General features: G+C 40.0%; 2 protein-coding genes and 1 long non-coding RNA gene across 12 annotated transcripts in view; 2 read left to right on the forward strand and 1 right to left on the reverse strand.

Moving 5' to 3' along the window:
- The window catches only part of ACTN2 (actinin alpha 2), an 83,782-nt gene extending 76,826 nt beyond the window's left edge, over positions 1-6,956 (reverse strand). For 8 of the 10 annotated variants that reach the window (XM_064413778.1, XM_064413775.1, XM_064413773.1 and 5 more), the window contains exons 1-3: positions 6,637-6,956; positions 3,069-3,150; positions 49-197 (exon numbers count right to left, since the gene is read on the reverse strand). The gene's annotated coding sequence lies outside the window, so the exon portion shown is untranslated. Of the gene's footprint in view, positions 1-48; positions 198-3,068; positions 3,151-6,425 lie in introns of all 10 variants that reach the window. The other 2 variants (XM_064413779.1, XM_064413780.1) reach the window with 2 other exon arrangements.
- Positions 4,253-4,880, forward strand: LOC135296863 (uncharacterized). Its single transcript, XR_010358894.1, has 2 exons — positions 4,253-4,343; positions 4,535-4,880. It is a non-coding gene; the product is annotated as an uncharacterized LOC135296863 (long non-coding RNA).
- Positions 6,957-7,015: 59 nt separating the features above from the next.
- HEATR1 (HEAT repeat containing 1) overlaps positions 7,016-26,444 on the forward strand; it is a 34,875-nt gene continuing 15,446 nt past the window's right edge. Inside the window, exons 1-25 of the mRNA XM_064413784.1 lie at positions 7,016-7,063; positions 7,245-7,422; positions 9,151-9,367; positions 10,242-10,383; positions 10,899-11,000; positions 11,904-12,044; positions 12,551-12,762; positions 13,867-14,000; positions 14,696-14,804; positions 15,177-15,287; positions 15,733-15,850; positions 17,089-17,196; positions 17,599-17,694; positions 18,724-18,812; positions 19,115-19,326; positions 19,598-19,719; positions 20,343-20,540; positions 21,235-21,418; positions 21,681-21,829; positions 22,477-22,669; positions 23,210-23,382; positions 23,720-23,887; positions 24,715-24,957; positions 25,702-25,833; positions 26,275-26,381. Coding sequence (XP_064269854.1) covers positions 7,281-7,422; positions 9,151-9,367; positions 10,242-10,383; positions 10,899-11,000; positions 11,904-12,044; positions 12,551-12,762; positions 13,867-14,000; positions 14,696-14,804; positions 15,177-15,287; positions 15,733-15,850; positions 17,089-17,196; positions 17,599-17,694; positions 18,724-18,812; positions 19,115-19,326; positions 19,598-19,719; positions 20,343-20,540; positions 21,235-21,418; positions 21,681-21,829; positions 22,477-22,669; positions 23,210-23,382; positions 23,720-23,887; positions 24,715-24,957; positions 25,702-25,833; positions 26,275-26,381 — 3,602 coding nt within the window. The 5' untranslated portion in view covers positions 7,016-7,063; positions 7,245-7,280. The remainder of the gene's footprint in view (positions 7,064-7,244; positions 7,423-9,150; positions 9,368-10,241; positions 10,384-10,898; positions 11,001-11,903; positions 12,045-12,550; positions 12,763-13,866; positions 14,001-14,695; positions 14,805-15,176; positions 15,288-15,732; positions 15,851-17,088; positions 17,197-17,598; positions 17,695-18,723; positions 18,813-19,114; positions 19,327-19,597; positions 19,720-20,342; positions 20,541-21,234; positions 21,419-21,680; positions 21,830-22,476; positions 22,670-23,209; positions 23,383-23,719; positions 23,888-24,714; positions 24,958-25,701; positions 25,834-26,274; positions 26,382-26,444) is intronic.

The following is a 26,444-nucleotide window of genomic DNA, read 5'->3' on the forward strand; positions in this document are numbered from 1 at the left end:
AACCAGCAAATAAATATTTTCTTCTGTGCTACTGAATGTGGATCATACCTGTTTTTAGGAACTGTCATATAAAGTTGTGAGCCCACTGTAGTTCAAATCATGTGTTCACCAGTTACAGAAAAGACCCATGGACTGGCAGTGACAGACAAATGAAGAAATGAAAACAGCACAGACTTCAGTGGCCAGCCTGAAAAAGACTGAAATTTGTACTTATTGCATCCAGATAGGAACAACACTATTTCTTCTTCAGGGAAAGAGCTGTGATTCATCTTAACTTTTTTTAAAAGACCCAGAAAGTGGCTGGCTGACATGCAAACAGAGGTTTGAACAACTACAGGTCAGGAATGGGTGAATGAGATCTGCTGCTGTTCCAACACCTGTCAGCTGCTTGATTAACAGGCAACTGAAGGAGGTGATAGCAAGACTATACACTGCAGTAAGAAAAGTGTGTTAAGCACGTGCCCTATTGATCACTCCTTCCTCCTTCCCATCCTTCAGTTTATTGTCTCTTCTCCTATTTACAGCCCTGCTATGAACAATAAGACATGTCTAGTACACAACACTTTCCTTATTGTTCATTACACCCAAGTCCCCAATGGCCACATTGCTACACTCCAATTACCAAGTTCTCCCAGTGCATTAAACAATGTGACTCACAACTACCACACAGTAGATCTATAACACCTACTCTCTCAGCAGACTGTCTGGGAAAGTCACCTTTTCATAACATCAGTTAATTTATACACCCAGTATTGTACTCCCCAGGCTAAGAAACATCAGAGCATGACAAAGGATTATATATTCACAGCAATCATGAGAGACATTTTCCTACTTTTCATTGCAACTATTATGCAGTCTCTGTAATCCAGCTTTCTAGCTGACTTTTTACACAAACAATAAAGTCACTATTCATCAAGCAGCTCAGCACTGAAATGCCAGCTTTTTTTCTTCCATTGCTTACCTTCTCCATTTGTCTTCCTTACTGTCCCTGATGCTCCTAGGATAAACTAGACTACCTCAAATGGATACAAATGGATTTACAAAGATGACTATTGCCTACTCTTTTCAAGACAATGCTTTCTCTGCATGTGTCTAGCTGAAGCCAGCTTGCTTATTTTGAGTTTATTTCTCCTTATGTAGAATAGATATTTAAAAGATTCTTTTACTGCAATTTTGATTCAAAAGCATTTAGTCTATGTTACAATATCCTTAAAGCCTTTAATACAGTAAAATCACCAAAACAGCTTCCATCACCCCATCTAAAGGGTATCTATTTATCATTAGATCTGGAATGCAGCTAAACACAAGAATTTATGGTTGGGGGAAAACTACAGTAGATTTTCAAGGAAATCCAGGAAAACATGACACTGCCTCCCACAGTGGTCAGCAAGTCAGTGATGTGCTGGATGCACTGCCTAGCAAAGAAACTTCTTCTAGCCCTCACAGTTCAACTCAAGAATTATTCTCCCTTCAGACCTAATCCAGCAGTGAGAACTGCAACTCTCTGTAACCTCAACCACCACTGAGTGGTGACAGTTGACAAAAAACTCAACACGACCAAGCAGTGTGTGCTCACAGCACAACAAGCCAACTGAATCCCAGGCTGCATCCAAAGTAGCAGGGCCAGCAGGGCAAGGAAGGGGATTCTGCCCCTCTACTCTGCACTTGTGAGACCCCCACCTGGAGTGCTGCATCCAGCTCTCATGTTCCCAACATAAGAACATGGAACTGCTGGGGCCATGAAGTTGATAACAGGAACACCTATTCTATGAATACTGAGAGTTGAAGCTGTTCAGCCTGGAAACAAGAAGGTTGTGTGAAGATGTTAACAGTAACTTTCCAGTATCTGAGGGAGGATACAGGGAAGCAGGAGAGGGACTCTCTTTCAAGAACTGTAGTGACTGGACATGGGGAATGACTTCAAACTGAAGGAAAATAGGTTTATAGTACATGTTGGGAAGAAATCCTTTAATATGAGGGTGATGAGGCACCCAGGTCCCCCTGAAAAGTGGTAAATGCCTCAACCCTGACAGTGTTAAAGGCCCCTGACAGTGTTAAAGGCCCAGGTTGGATGCAGCTCTGAGTAACCTTGTTTAGTGAAAGGCATCCCTGCCCATGGTGGGGAGGTTGTAACTAGATGATCTATAAGGCCCCTTCCAACTCAAACCCTTCAGAGATGCTATGATTCTGTAAGTTATACTTGATTGTGCCTGCTTCCAGTTACCCCAGCTGTGCACTCACACAGCTTCACTGACCTCAGAATTACTCCTGAGTATCACTGATGCAAGCAAAAAAGATCAAGCCCTTATGGGAGATAGCAGACAGGGAAAATAAATCTTAAATCCTGTTAGTAAAACTCAGGATCTTTGTTTTAGATCTGTGCATTGCTATAAGACAAAACAGCTCCCATCTCTTTGCTTCCAGCAAAAGCTTAGCCAAGAGAATAATGGCTTCAGGGCCTTCTCAACATGTACACTGCAGAAAGGTACTGCCTCAACATTTCACAATGCCACCAGTGAAGGGTGACTGCTGCACTGCCATGGGGTACAGAAAGAACTGAAAATGGAGAAAAACACATCAATGCAGCCTAAAAAACACAATAAACCACTGCTCTTCCTGATAATCACAGTAACTGTATAAAGTCAGAGATCACAGTGTATTCTTATAAATGATAACACTTTAACAGGGAGCAGATATGTACATCAATTAAGAACAAAGGACATTGTTACTCTGAGCTAATGTCTCCCAAACTACAAAACATCAACATGTCTCCTAAAACCAACAGCAAAACACAACATATTCCTTGACAGTGAGATTATCTTGGGTGAACAAGGTGTTCAAGCCACTACTCTGAAACACAGATTGTTTTACAGTTCAGTTAGCAGCCACAAACCCACAGATTTGTTAACCTAGTTTTGCTTAAAACATTAAAGAACTTCATACACTCCGAAAAAGTGTCAACCTTTGCATATCCTAGAAAGGTTTAAATATTACTTCATTATGCTGCAATCAGATTGTATCTTAAATGCCAGTCACATTCCCAATTAGAAATGGCATAGGGAACATACCAATATTAGCAGCAAGTGACAGGAAACACAGGGAAGGTAGCTTTCTTCTCCCTCCTTCAGAATTGTTTATCATGGTGGCTCACTAGATTACAGGTGGTGCAAGAAGAAAAAAAAAGTATCATATTAGTAAATTAATAACAATTTGAGAATGCTTATGAGTATTTAATACAAGCACTGTAATTTGGTATGTAAACAGTAAATTGCATAGGTAGCACTCAATTCCTTCACATTCATTCTGACATATTACAACTGAACACTACTACTCTTATTTTTCAAATCAGAAGAGATTCATTTTTCCTCTCTATATGAAATTCCTCCCACCTCTTGCTTACAAATGAAGCCAGACCAGAAAGATGCATTCCAGGAGTGCAACTCACAGGGGTTTGAGCAGACCAAACGAGATCTAGCCTGCAGAAAACCTCTGAAATGCACATAGTGTGATGAAGGGTCTTCAGTAGCACTTTGTTCTACAAATCTCTTCCTGCTGGGTTGCATTACTTACCAAGGTAGACGAAGCTCTGCTCAATGCACAGCTGATGAGGTGAGTTGGAAGAAAAAGAATATAAAGACTAAACCTCTATGCATATGAAGACAGCCATTATATTTTCTCTAGAAGTATGACACACTTTGTAGCGGTAGTTTTACAAAAGCAAAGAACATTTAAAATTTCATAGCACTTACCTTTCTCAATCAAACCTTTTCAAACATACCAATGTTTACAAGCGAATAATTTACACAAAATGCTTGAAACAGGTCACTAAAAATTAGCATATAACAATTTATATTCTAAGACCCTAAGAATTTTAACAGGCAATATATTCTTTCAAATACAATTTAATGTCACAGTTGAGATGGCACAGAGTGCCACCACACAATTTCAGAAAGCTTGAAGTGTTCATCCAAACAGAGTAACACCATACCACATCAGAAGGCCTCAAGGAGCTGCCCATACAGAGGACCATGAAGCCACCTCAGAAGGTTGCAAGCATCTGCCCTTCTTGTCACCTGTGTGCCCTCTGCTCCCGTTGGTGGTTGCTCAGTGTCCCTGGGCACTCCAGGTCTCACTGCCTTCGGTGCTGCTCACCTGCTGCTCACAGCTGTGGCCCACTGGGGATGAGGCTGGGCTGCAGCCCCACTCCCAGTCACCACAAACTCTGTGCCTGCAGTTTAACGGCAGCCATCAGCAGAGGCGATCCCAGCTGCAGCGCGGCTATGAGAATTTCACCTACACACACCATCCATGTAATGAGAAAATAAAGGAACTACTTGAAACAGGTTTGGATTTCAGTTCAAAAAAGCACCTCTTTAGAACCCAGCATGGAGCAAATCTCCATGAGGCTCAGCTTCAACACTAGCTAATTACAATGCCAACTAAGCGTATTTCCTGATAGACTTTCTGAGCTATTATTTTTCCACAAAACACTTGTTTATAATCAAGTCAAGAATAAATATTTTTCTCTCTCTAGAAGATGTCTCTGTTCCTCCAATTAACTTCCAAGGGAAATCCCAGCTTTACTCTGGAACCAAACAAGGATGGAACAGAAAGCACAGAGGTATAAAACTTTTGTCTTGCAGCTCTCCATGGGAAATACCAGAACCTGAACACGTTCCAGCACTTACAACTTCCAGTTTATCTTTCTGACTAGAGCATTTAAATAATGAACCCTGTTGCTGAACACAACAAACAAAACTAGTTTTCTTGTTTTAGAACCAACTTTCTTCCCCTTGCAATATGCTTGATATTTTTAGGCATGGAAATATGTGTATTTCTGGAGGTTTTAAGTTATGCTAGAAGTAAGGTCACATGAAAGTTTCATGAATGAAAAGGATGCACAGGAGCCAGGAGGAATGTGAAAAAGAGCAATAAAACTGGCCTTTTGGTTTGCACCACTCCCAGACAGTTCCTTTGCTAGCTGATCAGAATCTCAAGTGTTAGAACCACCAGAAAAATAATATAAATTCCTGTTAAATCAGTTATATCCTCCAAACACTCTGACACTGTCATAACTGCAGTGGTAGCAGCTCTTACCAGCTCAGCAATTGCTGTCATTACATCCAGATCATACTGTGTCAGAAGGAATGTGACACAGAGTCAACACACACTCTCTAACAAGGCACTGGTAAATATCACCAGGCACAGAGCTGGGCATCCAGCTGCATTTCCTCCCTCTGCTGCCACACCTACAATGGTTTAACCCAAGCAAAGAAAAATCAGAGAGAAGTAACAAAATGTTGAAATCAGGGGACACTCACAATGGATAAAATTAGGCATTTAAATAAATCTCTCCAATCTCAGACTTTTATCAGCATTTCATATTTCTACTGCATGTTAAATAATTGTCAAATACAGCAGCCTTAAAAACAACTCTGTTATTTCTGTCATAGCTATGAAGCTTCTCAACAATACATGGAAATAGTTTTAGAGAACTGGTCCTGGAATTGTTATCTTTGGTATCATTTTGTCCATCTGCTGACATCAGTTGGGATAAATTTTATTTCTGATTTTTGTGTGATTTCTCTTGGTTTGTCACAAGCCACATTCCCTTTATGGCTTTGTGCACCAACTTCCAGGTGCAGAACCCTGCAACCTTGAATGCAAACTGATGGGAGACATCACAGGTTTTAACATCAGAAATTTATTTTTAATCTGAGGCTAACCAAATCTCAGATAAGAGGCTCAGTGAAGCCATGGAGTTTCCACCTTTGGAGATATTTCAAACACAACTAGGCAAAACCATGAGCAAAATGCTCTAAGCTGGCCCTGCTCTGGGGCTGAATCAGATGGCTTCTAGAAGACCAGAAGACTTTTCCAGTCTACATTGTTCTCTGATTCTGGAGCTAGGATTTAGCCCACACACATCACTGCAGTTTTCAATACCTTCTGCTGATGGGAGTCCTACACTTTCCCTAATATCACACACTCCAAACAGGGAAAAATCCTAAGGTGGAACAACTCTAATTGTGCTAGTTGTTCCATCTCCTGTCTGTGAAGAGATGTTTGGTGGATCCCCACTCCCAGCTGCTGCCTGGCTGGGCCCAGCACACAGCCAGCAGCAGCCCTGCCACGCTGAGGCGGCTCCATCTCTCCATGGCTGCTGCATTCCCACCCTGGCTGCTGCCTCACTGCAGGCAGCCCGGCCTGTCCCACACCTGCGTGATGCCTCCCCAGGGACACTGCCCTGCGAGGCACCGGCCGGGATGGGTGACACCATCCTCGGTGCCCACAACAGCGGCTTTCCTCACGGACACCAGCCACACGCCGGCATGGCCGCTCCGGGAGGTGGCACACACTCAGCTGAATCATAGAATCATTTGGGTTGGAAAAGACCTCTAAGGTAATTGTGTCCAATCACTAACCGTGCACTGCCAAGCCCACTATTAAATCCCACATCTCCGTGTATTCCAACTGCCTCCAGGGATGGTGACTCCATCGCTTCCCTTCAGCTCCAATGCCTGACCACCCTTATGATGAAACAGTGTTTCTTAATTTCCAGTCTAAACGAGCACAAGTCCAGGCCATTTCCCCTAGTCCTGTCACTTGTTTCTTGGCGAAGAGGCCAACTCCCACCTGCCTAGCATCTCCCTTCAGGGGGTTGTGGAGCAGGACAATGCCCCCCTGAACCTCCATTTCTCCAGGCTAAACACCTCCAGCTCCCTCAGCTGCTCCTCGCAGGACTTGCGCTCCACACCCTTCACCAGCTCTCTAGCCATTCTCTGGATTCGCTCCAGGGCTTCCACATTCTTCTTGCACCGCACGGCACGGAACTGGACACAGGATCGGATCCTTTCCCTGCTCCTTCTGGCCACGCTATTCCTGACACAGGCCAGGGCACCACGGCCCCCAGGACGCGCTGCTGCCTCCCGCCGCCGGGGCGGGGCGGGCCCGGCCGGTCCCTCGCCGCCGGGGCGGGCACTTCCCGAGCCCCGGGAGCAGCCGCTTCCGGGTGAGCGGCGCGCGCAGCCCACGTGGGCCGGCGGGGAGCGGCGGGAGCCAGGTCGGTGGTGGGACCGGGATCGGGACAGGGACCGGGACTGGGACACGTGTCACCGCCGGGCTTTGTCGCCTTTTTCCCCGCCGAGCCCGGCCCGGCCACACGTGCGCGCCGGGGCCGGGAGAGGCGGCGGGCTGCATGCGGCTCCTTCATCGGCGGGCCTGCTGTGGTTTTCTTCCCCCAGTTTTCTCAGGAGGCCGTTTCCCCGAAACGCGGAGCCATGACGTCCCTGGCGGAGCAGCTGAAGCGGCTGGCGCTGCCCCAGACCGACCCCAGCCTCCTGGACCGCAGCGAGGTGGCCTCGCTGCTCTTCACCTGCAAGGAAGCCGCCACTATCGACAGGGACACGTTTTTCGCCATCGGTGAGTTTGGCTGCTTAGGTGCCACTGGTGTTAAAAACACTCTCCAAAAAACAGGTGGAGGAAGATAAATAGGAAAGGCAAACCCGTGTTTAAGAAAGGCCAGAAGAATAGTTGAAGAAGCTGCCGGCCAGTCAGCATCGCTGCAATCCTTGGGAAAAGCAGGGAGCAGTGCCTCTGCAAGCGCCTTTCTGGGCATGTGAGGGTAAGGTGATGGGGAAGAGTCAGGGATCCCCAAGATGCTCAGGGACTGGAGAATTTGCCCAGTAAGGGGAAGTTGATGAGAGGAATGATGAGTTGATGAGAGGAATATCTCTAGTCTCATCCAGTCTGGAGAAGAGAAGGCTTGGGATGGGTCTCACAGGAGCCTGCCATTACCTTTGAAAAGTTCCCAGAAGATGCACCAGGTGTGTATGGCAGGAGGACAGGAGACAGTAGGAATAAGTTCAAAACCAGGAGTTAAAACTGGATAGAAGGAAAAGCTTTTTCAGTGTGGGGACAATCAAACTATTAACAAGATTGTCTGGGGAGATTGTGCTTGGGGGGGGAAAAAAAAGTTACTTTTTTGAAAACTCTGACAGGATAATGCCCTGAGCAACCCGGTCCAAGTTTGGAGACCTTTTTAACCCTGCTTCGAGCAGAACCTGGGACTGGAAATCTCCCAATGTGCCTTCTGACATGAATTCTGTGTTTCATGAAAACATGCTGATGCCCTGCTCTTGGGTAACGTTACGGTCACAAATAATGTGAAGTGGCAGTAGCCTTTGCAGTGTTTGCACACTTCAAATTCTTTATGCTCTATCCCTTTCCAGTTTTACATAATTTTTTATCCAGGAGTGTGATACTGTTGAATAAGAAAGCTGTTTTCTGAAACCAGGCAGGTTGATATCATGTTTCCGTTTTAAGTAGCAGCATTGTAGATATATATGTTTGATGCAGCACAGTGTGGTTTTTTTGGTTTCTTAAATAGTTACCCTAGAACTGCTTGGCTGAGTTTGAGGATGGAGTTTTTATTTCTATGGTCTCTTATCCAGTGTTGGACCTCTGACCCAGTATTTGATCACTCCACTGTTAGAAAAAATAAAGTCTGTACATTGGGTTTGAGTTTCCTGTGTTCCAGCTTGCATCTGGTGTCCTCACATCCTTCCCCTGTGTATCTCTGAGAAGAGTCTGGCTCCATCTCCTTGATAACCCACACTATATCCTGTTCAGTAGCTGCAGACAGTGGGAAGATTTCCTTTTGACTCTCTCTTCTCCAGGCTGAGCAGTTCCTCCTTTCCCTTTTATGTTGTTTTCCAGCCCTTAGACCGTCTAGCCTTCCTCTGTTGAACTCCCATCCAGAAATGTTTTTCTTCTACTGATGACTTCAAAATTGCACCAGGGCTCCAGCTGCAGCTCACAAATGGAAGGGGCAGTTCCCCTCTCCCTCAGCCTGCTGGCTGAGATCTCAGGGACAGCACAAGCCAGGATGCTGCTGGCCTTCACTGCTGCAAGAGCACTGCTGATAGTTGCTAATGTTGTTTTTCTTTGTCAGTTGAGAAATGGTTCAAGTGTATCAAAGGTTCTGGTCTTAGGCCTCTTTACTGTTTGTTTTGGTTTGCTTGGTGAGGATGACATATACCAGTATAGCAGAAAAGTTGGATATGCCAGTGAGGAGGTAAGTGGGTAGGAATGGAGAACAAAAACTATTGTGTTAAAAGCATTCCTTCCTTTTTTGTTTTTTCCCCACAGGGTGCACTGGCTTAGAAGAACTGATGGGCATTGATCCTTCATTTGAAGAGTTCCAGTCCAGTTTGTTTAGTTCCACATCCAAAGGCCTTGAACGCAGTGTTCAGACTAAAGCAGTAAATCAGCAGCTGAATAAGAATATTTCATTGTTCCTCATTCACCTGTCCCCCTACTTTATGCTTAAGCCAGCCCAGAAATGCCTTGAATGGCTGATTCAGAGGTAATCTACTGAATATCTTACGTGTCAATAGATAAGGCTACAAATGCAAGATTTATTTCTTCTCAGTGAGGAAAATTTTGAATAATTTTACTTCAACTTTCTGAAAATAGGTTAGAATGTTAATAGTGTGCATTTAGACTTAGTCCTTATGGGGCCAGATGCTCTTCTTTGCCAATTAGATACATTTCTGTGATTATTTTGATCTGTCATGGTACTCTGTATAAAGCAATTTTCACCAAAGTTGCCCAGCCCTGGGCATCTTACAGAGCACATAGAGAGGCACTTCTGTATTGTGCTTTTAGAAGTGAGCTTTGTAAAATAGCAAAGTTTCGATATTAACACTGAATCATGAACCCTAACTATTCTTATTTCAGGGTTTTGTAAGAAGGTGTGAAGAAAAAAACAATGAAGTATTTTGTGATGTTACATTTATTTATATAGATTAACCTATCCAAATGCAGAAAGTGCAGTACTTATCCTGAAAGAGTGTGTGATTTTCCTGAAACATCTTTGAATTGCGATTTTCTATGCATGTATTATACTGAGAGAGTCATTCTAGATTGTTGTAACATCTGGTTTAATATTGGGATCTGTGCAGAAGAAATTAAGGTAATTTTTAGTCATCCAGGGACCTAAAATTGTTGATAGTTAGGGGAAAAAATATGATAGCACTGTTTTTTTCTTCTAGCACATACAGGCTACCTTGAGTTTTTGGACTGTAGGTGGACCATAGAATCTGAGTCAGTATGACAGCCATGTCAGGTCTTGTTTAAAAGCAAGTAAACAAGGTATTCTGAGAAGAATGTGGATGGGTCTTTTTTCCTTTTTGGCTTCTAGATACTTTTTAACTACATATGTATGTTCTTTTCCTTAGATTTCACATTCATCTCTACAATCAAGACAGTTTGATTGGTTGTGTTCTGCCATATCATGAGACTAATCTATTTGTGAGAGTTATTCAACTTTTAGATATAAAAAGCCCAACTCATAAGTGGCATTGGATGGATCCAATACGGGTAAAGTACTTAACAGGACCTTGAGGGACTTTATTTAATAATATCTTGACTCTTCTACTCTGCTTATGAATATGGTCCACCGATTTATGTGGTTAGTTGTAGAGCTGTGCTAAAAGGTTTAATTACAGGAATGGAGCCTGGATGCCCACATGTTGCTTTTGCTATCTTTCTTTAAAGGTGAAGTTGATATTAAAAAGCTTTGACTGTAATTGCTATTTGTTTTGCCTAAATTAAGGCACGCTTTTAAGGTGTAAGTATTTGCTACTGCTAGGAAGATACATCAGTTACTAAAATTTATGTTTATTTTGCATGTAGGTTAAATGTAATTTTCTTCATCATCTGTCTTAATGTAGGCACAAAACATTCTAGAGCAGTGTGTGGCAATCCATTATTTTTTTCAGTTTCAATGGTGTTAACTGATCAGTAGGATTAATTTAGAGATTATAGTATGTTTACTTTCTGTGCTTCGCTTTATTCTGAATGTTCTAACTTTACTTTTTTTTCACTATGTAAAGAAACCTGGGGTCCCACTGGCAAGGGGTACTGTCATTACACACTGCTACAAAGACCTGGATTTCATGGATTTCATCTGCAGGCTGGTGGCAAAATCTGTCAAGGTTGTTAATTTATTCTAGAACATTGTTTGTTGTCACTTTGTCTTCCCCGTGTTTTTATAGTAGTGTACTGTTTCTTAATATTTTGAACTACATATCAAAGAGTAAAATAATTTATCAGTAAACAATATGAGGATTTCTTTTATTATAATTTGTGAAGATGACAGTCTGTCAGAAGTTCTTATAAGGAAGTGGCTGAGAACCAATGAGCCATGACAAAACAATTTGGTCATACTGTATTATTTACTGTGTTGCCTCGAGGTACTTAATTGTCTTAATTTTTCCCATAAACTCATTCCTGCTATTAGTCTTTAACTGTGCTCTGAATTTCCATGTCTCTTCTGGGGGTTGTCATGGGTGTTTTAAATACATGTCTTGAAATATTAATGAGAATTTGAAATTGAGGATGTTTAAAAGGTGGGCAGATTTTTTTGCTTTTTTCAGCTAATGTCAAATAGAGGGCTAGTTCTGTAGTCTCAGAAGGATAAGATGTATGACAGATCCAATTATTTAGAGAACTGGGATGCATCTGCTATCAAACTAAGCAAAGCAGACACAGTAACAGAGTTTATTCACAGGTATAGAAGGAGGTGTTAAATATGACAATATTTAGCTTCTTGGCTGTCCAGCTCTGAGTCTTGAGCAGTACACCAGGATCACAGGTGATTTTGGCTGCCTTATTCTGATTATTACATTGGCACCCATTTCCCTCTGCCCTGACTGTGAGGTGGAGCAGTAACCTCTGGTGAGCATTGCTGCTGTGAGAGGAGGTGACTTCAGTTGTGCCAGCAGCAGCTGCTGGAGTTTGCAGGCTGGAGTTCTAGGATTTTGGTGGTTTGAGGGAAGCCATATGTGCATTTCCACTTGCCCTGATGTCTGAAAAGCCGATTTTTTCCTGTGATCCAGGTTTTTTCAGAGTGTCCAGGCAACACAGCTCAACTGAGAGTTCTCCTCGTGTTTTATGCTTCCACCATTGTGTCAGCCCTTGGAGCTGCAGAGAAGATAACAGACACTATGGTCTCTCTGCTGCTCCCTTATGCCCAAAAGGTAGGTGAAGCTGTTTCCCTCCTGTGTAATACATACTGTACCACTCAGCCTAATTTGAAACCTCAGGCAGGTGAGGGTCCATGGGAAATAATTGTTTTTCACACCTCAGATGAGCACTTTTAAGAACTGTTTATTACTCTGCATGAGGAATGGAGCTGTGAGAAATGGATACATGGTTTGAAGAGTGTCTTTGCTTTGCAATTTATCACGCTAAGCCATGAGGAAATTGTGTCAGGGTAGACAGCCTGCTTTAATATCCTCTCTTGTCCATGGTTGTTGCTTTGTCAACAAACAGAGCAGTAGTTATTAAATATTTCTTCTCTATCTGTGGACCCTGCACAATAGCTTTTTCTTCTTTAAAGTTGAGTTTATAGATACCTTAAACATTAACACATGGAAAAGAATGTAGTGGGATTCCGTGGATGTCAGAATAAAAATTATTTTTATGTTAATGTACTCTTTTGTGTTATTCTGTGTTAAAAATTCACCTTTATCTCTTTTTCTAGGGCTTGAAATCCTCTGTACAGGATTACAGAGCTGCAACATACATGATAATCTGCCAGATGACGGTAAAAGTGACAGTGGAGACTTCCTTGGTGCATTCCTTGATGGTACAGATAAGCAAGACATTATTTAAAATGCCCTCATTAATCAGGGATGGGCTGGCTTGCTTGAACCTACTTCTGCAAACTCAGAAAGGAGATAAACTTGGAAGAAAGTAAGTCTACATAAATCACATTTTCCCACTTTCTAAAATTCCAAACTGCACTTTGATAATTTGAAATTTTTATATCCTCATCATTAAAGGGATACTTCCCTGTCAGAAGTTTTGGTAGTTGACATTTCAAAGGGCTTGCAAGTTTGTTTGGCTTACTTTGAAAATTTGTATGCTCACTGCAGCAGAGGAGTGTCAGTGCTGTGAGCTGGTCATCTCTTGGTGCTTCTGCTCCTTCTCTTAGTAAGGGATTGGTGTCAGTGTGCAAAACTGAGCCCTGTCAAGTAAGAGGTTTTCTGGAAAGTGCAAAGATGTTCTGTGCCTTTGATGGAAGGGCTTTGAGTTGGTGTAGTTTAACACCTGAAGCATAAGTGCTTCTCTACCACCACTTGTTTGGTCTCACTTCAGGTGAGGTGTTCTCCTGGAGGCTCACGTGGTAGGTCCCCATCCATCTGGCACAGTTGGCTTCTGCTGGTAAATGCATGTGAACACGGAGTCCCACATGATACAGGGCATTTGCTTGCTGACAGAGGAGTATTCCAAGAGGAAAAATCTTATGAGTGATACACAGAGTGATGACTTTCCAAATGCTTGAACATTGTCACAGGTTAAAAAGTGCAGGTGTGGGGTTGGTGTATTATGCAGCATCCAGCCAGGTGGGTGTAAAAGGAGACAAGGTGAAGCTTTGTGTGGGCCGAGAGCTTCTCCTCAGAGGATTTGTCATTGCACAATTACTTCTCATCCCTTTTGCTGCTTCTGGAGGATAGATATGCTCCTTGCAGTGTGAGGATATCTCTTCCTGTAATACATACAAGCATTTTTCCTTGTATTACCAGCTTTGCAAAAAATGTAGGTAGGTTCACTGTGCCATTGCAGCACCTTTGTTTAACATGGCTGGCAGTACCCTCTTTTCTTCTTGGATATTAAATTTGCCAATAAGCATCTGGAATTAAGTGGAGCTCTTTGAATCTTTTCATTGTTTGTTTATAATGAGGGTGTTACCTGATGCTGAAAATTGAATCCTTGTGAAGTCTGCATAGTTTTGAAAGTGTTTGAAACCCAGATAAGCATACATACTTTTCTTTTTTCCCCCTTTCAATTGTGCAGGCCGTTCAATTATCTGTGCAAAACCCCAGAACTGGTAACACTTTTGCAAGGCCTGTCAGCAGGCTATGATATCTCTCCTCTCCTCCGCTACCTGTTGCCTCACCTTGTTCATACCATCATGAAAAGTGATACAGGTAAGTTAGCACAGGTGCTTTGTAAGACTTGGATCAGCCTTAAGGATGGATAACTGTGGCAAGTGTCGCGGCTGTGTAATTGCTTCTTCCATTGAAACTGTGCCAGTACCTGTGAAGACCTGATTGAGCTTTTGTGTGTTTACTTTTATTTTTTCCTTTTTTTTTTTTTTTCTAAAGGTGTATTGTAGTACTGTGAAAGCTTGGGTAGATTGCATGTACTCCATATGTGGTTTAATTAGGGGACAGCTGTGTTTACCCAGTGAATTAAATGTGCTTGAGAACAGCCTGGGGCAGCAAGGCTGGCTGGCATGCAGTTGTAGCCTGTGTCTGTGCTAGAAAGTCTGTTTGCACTGTGACTTTGTAATACTGAATCACGACTGGGAAAGCTGGTAAAAAGGTCCGGATTCACACCAAGGAATGCTCTAGGGAAGTTGCTGGCACAGCTTTTAGCAGCAGGTCTGGAACATGCCAAAGCATCCTTGAATTCACTGGCAGCAATCCAGGCTTCGGCATTTTAGCAACGTTGGTATAAAGTGTTGCTAATGGATCATGGAGAGTTGGTGCTGGATGAACACTGTGGTCTTCAAGCTGTGTACTTGGTTGAGCAGAGGATGATGCCTATAGAAGCTGTTTGTTTTGATCAGTATGAGGGGGCTGTTCTCTAACTATTGTTCATCTTTTATGATTGTCCTTAGAGGAGCAAGAAGAATCTGAGGAGACAGAAAATGACATTTATATCAAGCATCTTCAAGCTATTCTTGAGAGTATACCACTGGAAAAGGATTTAGATTCCCTGCTGGCTTCGTGAGTTGACTTCAGTTCTTTTTCCTATGCAGTGGTGCAGTCACTTCTGGTTTAATAATAAATAATTCCTGACAATGGCACTAGCATTACATGAGCATGTTTTTATGAGTTTATAAGTTAAGTCCAGATGTGGATTTTGAAATTTAAACGTTCAGTAACCCAGAAGAGCCATTCGTTTAGCATTTGTGGGAATAGTTGTAGGACAGAGTGAAACTTGAGGCCAGCGGCAAATCTCTGCTTGCAGTAAATAATGTATATTAATCCTAGTCTGTTAAGCACTTTGCTTTATAACAGTAATGAAAAGATGACAATGTTTGCTATCTATTCATGTTTGCAAAACATGGTGGCTTTTCCTTTTGTTTGTAATTTTAGCAAGTTTCTTGAAGAGTTTATCTCCTGTGGCACAGAGATTGAATCTAATCCCACCAAAATGGCTGCCCTCAATCAAAAGATCCTTCCTCTCATCAGACTTCTTGAGAGAAAGTAAGTTGCATTTTTCTATGACAGACCTTCAGTCTGTAGAATGGTGATATCAGCTGTGATCTTGGATTATTGGGTGTAGTAAGCACAACAGTCTTGCTGAAATAGATACAAAATAACTGACTACTAGTCTCTGTCTAAATTTTGTACTGATTGTCCTTACATATTTTGTTACCACTGTAATACATGGACACAGACCTACTGGCTCTGTACAGCTCTTTACTTTGTAGCGTGACCTTCTCTGTTCATTATGTGTCCTAGTGGTCTGCATATCATTCATCTGTGTTAAGACATAATGGTTTATTGCCTTTGCAAAACCACTTAAAATACCTGGTTTGAATGAATGCATGTGCATTCAGTTTCCTTGGTTTTCCCTGTATTTCTCCTGTAAATACATGTTTTTCTATAATCCTCTGCAGAAAGTATTGATGGTTTTGTCTTCTGGCAGATATCCTAAAGCCTTAGACTCTGTGTTGGAGAAGTACCTGGAAAATTGCACAGATGAGGCTGACCAAAATCTTTTTCATCAATTTATTTCTCTTTCATTAAGCTGTGGCAAGTACAAGGTAGGTAGGATTGTGATCCTAGCTCATATATGGTTATACTGTCACAAGGCTGATTTTTGACAGCATTCTACTGTCTATTCCTCCTTATAAGGAAACTGTCTGCCATTCCCACAAAAAAAGAAAAAGAAAAGAAAAAAAATAACCCTAACTTGATTAAATATTTTGATGGGAACTTGGTCAGAAATGTGGTAAAGCAAAACCTATCCAATCTTCTAAGTTTTTTTTTTGTTTTTTTTTTTATCATAAGGACTCATAAGTGTGAGCTTTTTTCCCTGGTTAAAATTTATACGTTTCCACCTGCTCCAATTGCTACCAATATTTTTTCTCTTTAGAAGCATGGCCACTACATACACTGTATGGGTCAGTAGTGGCAACACAGTGGTGCCCAGCAAGGCCTCATCTTACTTAAGGATGTTGTCAGAGGCAGTGGTGTCTGTTTTGGGAAAGCTGAGAAACAGCTTTATCACTGTTCAGAGAAGATGGCTTGGTCCTTTTCCTTGCACTGATTTTGTGAATGTTTGCAGTCGGTAACAGGGAAGAATAGAGTGACCACAGAGTTCTTCCTGTGCCATTTCTGAAGAGCAATTGAAACTCAGCCTAACACAGAATAACCATTACTGCAACAGATCTGGCCAAGGAATTTATTATTTGAGCTGGTTAGTATTATGGCTGTTGTTTGTAGTGATTGAAAGACTGAAAGCACTTAGGCAAACATGATGAACTACATAAAGAAGCGCTTCCTGTATTTTTGTACTGATTTAACAAAGGCACAGATTTTGTGTCTGAGTAACAAGTGGATTAACAAAAACCCAAGGCATGCAGAACAAAAGCATATGACTCTCTTCCAGCTTTTAAGGTTCCTGAGATAAGTGCATGCAATTGGACTAGCAGGGATGCCTTTTTAGCAGTTTCTATCTGTGCTCTGTCACGCTGACATTGTCACTAGAGCTTTCTCAGAATCCTTAGATAAGCGTAATGCTTTTCTAGGACATAATGGTGTCTGTGGCTTACTGTACTTTTCAAGCTATTTTCCAAAAACTGTCAGCAACAGTGAAGAAATTTAATAATTTAAAACAGTTATACAATATCACTGTACTGTAGTTTTAACTTTCTCGGTCTTGATTGTGCAGGTTTTCTTCTGATACAAAAGATTGCCATAATAATGTCTCCAATTTTCCTTATGTATATTTAAAATATTTTTAACATGCAGTGGAGTCACTATGAAATCTGTATTTCAGTTTCTGGAAGTCTCTGATACCTCCCTTCTGCTTAGTTTGAATCATCCTCAGCCTGCTGTGCGGGTCCTGGCTCTTCAGCATTTGAAAGATGTTATTGAAACTTCAAAGGTTTGTGTCTGAACCTCTCCCTTACAGAACTGATTTAACATAGAATCTCTTCCAAAAGCTGTTTGCCAGACTTAACAGTTGAAGATGAGTTGTATGTGAAACTGTGCCTGTGTCATCCTTACTGCTTTTCATGGTGTTTTCAGTAGGCTTCTGTCACCATTCCCCCATATTCTGGAGTCTTAATATAGTTCTTGTTGATTAAGCTGCTTGCATTCTCATAAAATCCAAATTAGTTAATTCTTTCTTTTGTTATTGGAAGTTAGTCTGCCTGTTAGGTTTAATTTAGATGATATTACCACTTCTCTTACACTAGAATTCAGATATTTCATTAAAAGCCTGTAAAGTGTTCTACAGACAAATGATTTATTTTCCTTTTGACTCTGTTTTCCTTTACTTTTTCAGGAAGGCTTTGATCAGGCTTTCATAGAAGAAGCAATTTTTGGACGGCTCAAGGATGATAACAGAGATGTTGTGATGTCTGCTCTCAGTTCTTTGGAGGTAAGTGTGTGTTTTTGGCACGTGAGATTTTACCTGGTCTCGAATGAGTGTGTGTATCTGGAATGTATTCTGTGTAGTTGTCTTTCTTGTCCTTGTGTTCCTATTGCATGACTTTTATCCTTTAACAGGATAAAGCAGCACAAGTACAGGAGGCTTGTGTTGTTTGCCATCTCACAAATTCCCCCCAAATCGCTGCTCCCTGATCCTTGCCAAGGGGTAGGCAGTTAAAGTGAATTTATCAATTTTGTTTCTCTTTTTTTTTTTTTAATGTAGCTACAGAAGCATGCTTAAATCTTTGATTGTTATTTGAGGCACACTTCCTGCTTATTCTCTATGTTTTTCTATAAAAAGGCAAGCCACACTATCTGTCTTTTGGATGGAAAGTGGTGCAGTCACAAGACATTACTCTAGTGAGAGGTGCTCAGTTGAGTTTTTCCATATGCAAGTCATTTGGTCAGTTGATAGTGGCAAAGTCCTGAGCTCCAGCTCAGGTTTACTGGATAGGACTCTGGTATGCATTGTACTGATTGTTTCCAGCTAGAGTAACAGTCTGTCTTTATGGCTTCTGCTAGTAGTAGTGGAGAATATTGTTAGCAGTAGTGGCATTGGTCTTGTGTGTTCATTCATTCTTGATCACCAGTAAATAGGAATAGAAGCACGTGAGGACTCCTTTAAACTTTAGTGTCTTTTGTTAATGTGCCTTTTATTTTTGTGCTCCAGATGCAATGTAAAGTAAAAGCAATTCTTATTTAATTATAACATCATTTACATATTGTTTATCAATTTTACCAAACATTTCCACATTCGATAAATTCTCCATACTTTAGCATATCGAGAGGGCATCCTGTTCAGCCTTATTACTTCTTTTCACCTGATAATATTTTCATTACATGAACATCAGCAGGAATGCAGTTAGTCATGTTTGATCTCTGTTCCCACTTGGTATAGCAGATGCATTTTCTGTTACGATGTGGTAGACTGTTTTGTATATTGTTGTGTTTTCATTCCCTTTTTTTGATTATGGTTCAGGTTTTCAGGGAACAAGTCAATCCAGAAGTAATAGTATCAAGTCTTTTGAACATTTTCCAGAAAGCTGATCTTTCAAAGGAAGGAAAGTGGTATGTTCATGCTTTTTTTTTTTGAGTCTACATTCTTTCTATTCAAATTAATTTTTTTTAAAGTAGCTGTAAAGCTTTTTATACTTTAAAAACTCTGTTCCTCTGCAAATGCTTTTTGTTATGTCTATGCTATGTTACAGGAGAGATGTCCAATTATTTTCATACCATTACCCATTAATTCCTTATTTGTTCTTACTGCTGTTCAGATACAGAAAATCACCATGGAAAATAGAGAACAAATCAAAGAAATGTTGCTGATGTGATTGAGTAATGTGTTTTCAACATTATTTGTTCTCTTTTAGGTACAAGGTTTTGGAGCAAGCAGTAAAAATTTTAGACAAAGAGGAGATTTTGAAAGAGAAGAAAGAACTGCTAGATGCAGCAGTAATGCAGTTGTTGCCTTTTATGATAATCACTAATGCAAATTCAAAATCTGCAGATTGTAAAATGGCTGTTTGTTTGTCAGAGTCTGATCTCTGCTCCTTACATCCTTTACTGAAAGGCTGGCCAGAAGGTAAAGTGTTCCTTGTAACTAATTTGATAAGAGAACTTGTGGCAGATTAGGACTTCGTCCTTACTGAGCCTAAACACATATTGAAGGAGGCAGGCTGTCACTGTCAGGCTATCATGCTGTAACTGTGAATGGATTTTGAAAAATCTCATTGAAAATAGGCAGAAATTATCTAGTATGTTTCTGACTGATTCTAAATATTATCGAGCCACCAGTATGTTAATATGTGAATTTTATACCTAGATTATTTGATTTTTTTTTTCCCTTGGAGTAGCTCTTGAAGAGGCAATGCAGTCTACCAAGTCTGCAGAGTTGGTTGGAGTGGCCAATGAGAAAATGATTCTGCTACTTTCTCGAAATTTGGTGTCGGTGAACCCTTCCTTACTATTACAAATGGTAAGTATACCATGTCAGCCTTTCCTTAGAGAAGTTTTACTTTTCAAGTGGTGAGTGTATTCAAACAAATGTGATATTGAAGAACTTTGCATGGCTGCACTAGGCACTAGTATGCCATCATCAAGCTGCGAGGCAAATACATGTATATGTGCGTGTATATATAAGAAATTAAATCTATTAATTTTATATATATATACATATATACACATACACACATGCGCATATATATATATGCCTGTATGTATTTATATACAATTTAATTATATATATTAAAAAATACCAAACCTCAAGACCATCCATGTAAAACCAATTTCTTCCTTAAGTTAAGGAAAAGAAGTGATTACCTTTTTTGACAAATGATTAGTGTAACTAAATTTGAGGCATTTTTACTTTCTTGAAAAAGAATTTCTAGAGAGTAAGCAAGTATACCTGTGAGTAGTTCATAGAAACTGATGTTTGTGCATTGCAGGGTTTCAAAGAGTACAATTACAGCAGACAGTAACTTTCTACTTATGATAGAAACTAAACAGTATTACACCATTTTTCATTTACATGTTCTGTTTAGTCATATTGAAGTCCCACTCTCATACTGATTTTTGTTGTCCTCCACTCTTTTTTCTAAGGTTGATGACCTGATACTCGTTGCTGAAACAGAATCTGACAGTGTGAGACAGAAAGTAGCTACTCTTATAATTGGTGCAGTGCTTGTTGAGTACTGCTGCAGTACACAGATGAGGGGCAATTATTGTTCAGTGGCTATCAGAGTCTTCCGCTTCCTGGATAAAAGAATTAAACATCTCAGAATTTGTGAACCTGCAGAGGTAAGATGTAAACAGTGTGGAGAGGGCATTTTCTTTTACTGAAAACAGTATTAAGAAGATTTTTTAAATTGTTTTTACTGAAGACCAGGTTCAGAAACGTGGAGGAGTGAAAACTCTCACCTTTATTTCTTCTCAGAGCAAAACCACACATTTGGCAATAGTACCATTATGAATTACTCTAATATTTTATGTGTGTTTCCATATTTTGTTGAGAAATAGCTCTAGGGGTTTTTTTTCTGTATGAGAAACCCATGTGAGCAGGGTTGTGTTTCTATGTGTACATCCCCTCACACATACACGCGTAGTGGCACATGGTAATTATTTATTCTGACCTCAGGTTATTCCATTAATGATTTTTTGTATATGCAAGTATCTGAAACATGGATTATTTTTTCTGGAACAGAGCTAGATGAAAGACTGTCAAAAATGCTGCAATTCCCAGTCCCTTTGAAGAGATATTTTAGAGAGATTCATATTTTACTGTTCTGTTAGCTCATTTATGTACACTGTAATTGTGGTAGGAAGAACTGGCATAGAATTTAAAACTGCAGATGCAAGTTTCAATGTAAAATCATAAATGTAATTCACTCCACAAGGATACCTCTTTGGAGGTTGGAAATGAAATGTTGCTGAATTTTAATGCTAAATTTCTGTTGCATGGAATTGTAACATTAAAATCAATTTTCATCCACAGGAAACTCCCCTAAGTTGGTCTGTTGAAACAGGAGAGGACACTTTGATGCCTGAGGACCTGTTAAGTGCATATATAGAAAAGCTCAATAGTGATGAGACTGCTCATGCAGAGGAGTCAGCTATAGTCCTGTTCTTATTGAAAAACTTCATTAATGGCCTAAAACCTTCCGTATGCTTTTCAAAAGGTAGGTGTTAGATTTTGCCTGTCTCTTACACAAGTGAAAAAGGAAAGTTAATTTTTTTTTCCTTCAGAAGTTGTTGAAATCAAGATGTTGCTTCCTTAACCTTCTCCTTTGCAACTGGCATCTGTAAAGATTGCTTACTGGTGAACATGAAATCAACCAAATGTATTGTCCTCTTTTAACTAGAGATATGTTTTCTGCTGGTTTCTGAAGGTGTTCCTATGCACCTGCTGTATCTTAATTAAAACCTGTCTGTATTTTTTAGGGGAATCTTGGTGGAATCCTGAATCTATGAATGAAAGTAGCCAAGGCTTCGTGCACCTCCTTTTGGGGCTGTTTGACCTGCTTGTCAGTGGAGCTAGTGAGGGAAGCAATACTCTGCAGTACAGAGCATTGATGAATCTCTTAATCAAGGTATTAATTTTGCATTTGTTGTTCTGAATTATGAGTCATTCACTATTTCATGGTTACATTAATTTTAAGGAAAACTGAGAAAAATGGTCAACAGGTCATACAACACTGCTTGTGGCATTCAAGTACTGTGAGGAGATGAAAGTGTGAGCTTCAGCTGGATTACTTAATCCTAATTAAATGTAATAATGGAAAACTAAAGTTAAAAAACAAAACACAAATGTACTATTGGAGGCAAAGATGACAACATAACACTGATTTTGCAGGACAAGATCAAGAGCCTGAAGTTGGAGCAAAAAGTTTTGGTTCTGTCTGGTAGCACAACAAAGGGTTGAGCTGTAAAATTTGGTAATGTTTAAATACAGAAACTGGAAGGAAAACTTCCAGGAGAAATTTTGTGTTTCTTTATTACATCATCTCCTGGTTTTTCATATGCATATATAAATAACGTGTGGCCTTATGTATACATGCAGCATTTACTCAATAACTTTCTTCCCAAAAGACCCTGTTTCTCTGTTTTTCTGAGACAAAGTTCTCTTTCGGTGTACTCCTTTGAAGTGTGTGGGGTGGTTTATCAAATGTTTTCAGTAGTAGTTTGCTAAATAAATCAAACAAGTGCTTTTTTTCTTTTCCATTGTGTTAAATTTAAGGTGCATCTAAAAGATTCAGAGGTTCTCTTCAAATTCCTTTCCATTATATGGACTTACAGTTATAACCTTTCCAATCAACTGAACTATGAAGTCAGTGCAATGCTACAGACTCAAGCTCTGTATATTGGCTATGCACTGCTTGAATCACAAACAAGCCAGAAAAAGAAACAACTGCTATTACCATCATCTCCAGGTAAAGTAAAACACTGTCTCTCTGTCTGTCTCTCATCTTAGAAGTCAATCACTGTACTTTTTAATTTTGTGCAATTTTACAATATTTTATACTATGAAGGGTGTCTCAAGTTATTTATGTCCAGCTACACTGGGCTGAGACAGTTCTCTTGCTGATTCACTGGTGCAGTTGCAAGTCCAAGCCTGAAGTAAGTGAAGCCCCCTTTTTTAAAATTTTATAAGTGTTAAAGGAGCACAGGGCTGTGCTGAAGGAGTCAGTTACAGGACATTACTGTCTGTGCAGTCTCAGGGTGTGACAGTCAGTAGCAATATATGGACTCTGAGCTTAAACATGAATATAAGGACTGTGATGAAGTTCAGAGTCATGAATCTGTGAGACTTGTGTTGGTTTTATTTTCACTGTAAACTTAGAGGTTTACAGTGAAAATAGACAACTTCTTAATTCCAAAGTAATGTTGATGCCTCTTCAGGACAGCTATAGTAAAATTTTCAGCACTCACTTTGCTCTGTTCTTTTCCTCCTTCCCTCATTGTTCTTGCAGTGGTGATATCTTTGCTAGTTAACTTGGGTAGTCCTGTGAGTGAAGTTCGAAGGGCTGCTCTCAACTGCCTCCATTCCTTGAGAGGAATAAAGGAGTCTCTGTTTCATCCTCTCCTTCAGCATTTGGAGCAAAAGACAGAAGAGATTGTATCTGACCCTACATACATAGCACAGGTATTTTTTTCAATTAAAGTGTACATTAATTCAGGTTTTGTCTGCTGCTGTGATCTTGTGTTTCACAGAAAAGAAATCAGGTTAAGCAGGAAAGTTGTTTGTCTTTGTATCCTATAGTGGACTGATTTATAATTTTTTTCAGAACTATAAAAACATTCAAGTGATTTATTACATGCAGAGAGCTGAGAACCTAGGAGGCATTAACAGTGGTTTATTTCCAAATGAACAACTCTGTTTATATATAGATGATAGTGTTATGAAATCATAAAATAATTGTTCTTTTAAGGCATTTTTGTTGCAAGAAAATAACTTAATTTTCACTGTGCTAATTAACTAGATTATGGGAACTCTATTTAATGAACTTGAGACACAGTCAAAACAGAAATCCCAGAAGAAAAAACTGTTGGAAGCTTTGGAAAACATACTTGATTGTGTACAGAGCCCTATTTTCCCATCATATATTGCAAGAAACTTAATGAAAATTCTTCATGAAATCCATGGTGAAGTAAGTGCTGCCTTTTGGGTTTTTTTATGGATTCTGCACTTGAGTGAAATGCTGAAATCACATATCATTCAGTAATAATGCTGTTAAATAATTCCATAATGTATTAGATAATTAGGTATTAAGTTGACACCTCCAATAATATGCAGTAAAGCTGCAAAGTATGATTTATTCAAACATAAAACATTTACATGCTCCTTCCGGGAATGTAATGGCTGCAGAATTTTGCATTGGAGTTTTTATGGAAACTCCCTTGATAGTACTAAAAAATACTGTTTCAGAAGAAATGTATTACTTTGGTTAGTGGATGCAGAGTTTTCTGTACAGAATTGCAAGGTATTAAGTAGTGGCTGTGAATTTCTTTTATATATATTAACCTACTCTTATCTAGCATATTCAGAACTCTCCAAGTGTTAGGAAAATATAAGACTTCGAAATTCAAAAAATGAATTAACTTTTATATTCTGTTCAGTTGTATGTGTCTTGAAAAGATTGTGAACTGCATAGAGGGGGTGAGTGGTTTTAATTCACATTTGGGTTTTGTGGAAAACAGCAGTCATAAATGGGTGGAAAAATTACCTTACTTCTGTACTTTGCAATTATGAAATACTGTTCTGCAAATGAGAATAGCCAAGGAACAGATGAGCAGGTACTTGGGGTAATCTCATGTTATGCCTTGTATTTTTCCAGTTGAACAGCTCTTGCCTAAAATACTGTGTGCAGTGTGGTCCAAGAGAGGGGAAGCTGCAGTAAAATGAAGCTGTGCTGCTGGAAAGTTGTTAAATTGAGAATGGATAAAAACCTCTGTTATGCGTTTTCTCTATTTGCAGGTGGTTCTCTCTCACCTCTTGCCTGCACTAAACCGTTTGCTAGAGAAGGTCTTTAAGAAAGCTGAGGCAATGTTAAAAGATGAAGTCATTCTCCTGCATCTAATCCTTGGAAAGTTTAATGAACATTCAGCAACCCTCCTGTGCAAGAATCAGCGCAGTCTGGATTTATTTATCAAAAGTCTGCATGCTGCCCAGAAAATATATGAAGAAATTCCACCATTTCAGATCACAGCACTGGGGCAGGTATGGCTTTATGAAATACCTTTTATTTATTTTTATGCTTAAAGCAGCTAGCAGTGTTTGAGATGGGATTTACAAGGGCTGTTTCTGTGTGGAGGAGTCCATAGCTTTCGACCTGTCTTTTTTTTTACTACAAGATTTCAGTGTCTCCATAGTGTCTTTGAAACATCTAAACAGGCCGCAAAACTTGAACTCTTAAAATTACCAGAAGGAGATATTGCTGCTTGCTCTATTTTTTGCATTTTGACAGGCACAAAATAGCAATACTTTATTTGTTCACAGATGAGTTCCTGTATCTGTACAGGTACTACTGTTCCGCAGGTTTTAGGTTTTTGTCAGTCAGGCAAGAGCTTTACTTAATGTTTTTCATCTGAGGAAAAATTGTCAACAAAATACAGTAGGTGAGAAATAGTTTAATTTGAAGGAAGCTACAAATTCGGGCCTGTATTGGCCAGGTGTTGGCATGTACTTCCCAAAGGCTGGCAACAGCAAGTTTGTTCCCCACAACAGTCAGTTCTGGGAAAAATTTCAGAAATCAGTTTGTCTGTTGGATATTTCACAGGTATGTAGTCTACCTCTTTAAGATTCCTGGATATATACAAGTATGTAGTTAATATGCAGTTTTTTGCAGTGCTGCATGATAGGGTATGTCATACAGAATCCAACATAGATTAATTCAAGACCTTGCAATTTTGTTACCCTTTTAAAGTAAACCTCTCTGCATTCTTTTTTTCCCCCCTTTTGTAGATTACTAAGCCATTCTTTGCAGCTCTGTCAGATGGGATGGTGCAACAGAAGCTACTAAAAGTATTGTTTGACTTACTCTTAAACTGTAAGAACCCACTTTGTGCCCAGACAATCAGCAGTGTGTTTAAAGGGGTAAGTGACAACCTCCAGAAATATGTTCAAACCCATTGCAGTGTGATTTTGTGTCACCTACATTCGGTAACACTTGTTGTTTATATCATTTATAGTGGGAAAGGAATGGGAAGCTTTTTGTCAAATAATAGAATAGGGTTAATGGCATGAAAATTTTGTTATGACAAAATTTGTTTTGTTTATTATTTGAAAATTACTGCTTTTAAAAGGTGTTTCTTTAATAGCCACCTATCAGCCATTTACTACACTAAGTGAATGAATTCAGCAGAAGTCACTTCTTTTCTGCTGCACTGATTTTCATTTTCTGGAATATGACAGGAATATGTGGATTATATACCCATATGTGCATGAAAAGGATGTGTTTTTAAAAAAGTCAGGGCACGAACATGTTATGTTGTTCAGTTGTTCATTGGTGCTTGCATTGTTACTGTTTTGTTTCAGATTACAGTGTGTGCTGAGCAGATTGTCAAAGAACTGGAGCCTCCTGAGAAAACCGATAGTCTGGCCACTGTTCAACAGACTAGAAGGCAGAATATGCAGCAACAGAGGTAAAGTAACTAGAAACCCACAAGTACTATCTGTGCAGTTTGAAAACACCAAATGTATTGTCT

This window comes from Passer domesticus, chromosome 3, assembly GCF_036417665.1.
Source record: "Passer domesticus isolate bPasDom1 chromosome 3, bPasDom1.hap1, whole genome shotgun sequence".
Classification (NCBI taxonomy): domain Eukaryota; kingdom Metazoa; phylum Chordata; class Aves; order Passeriformes; family Passeridae; genus Passer; species Passer domesticus.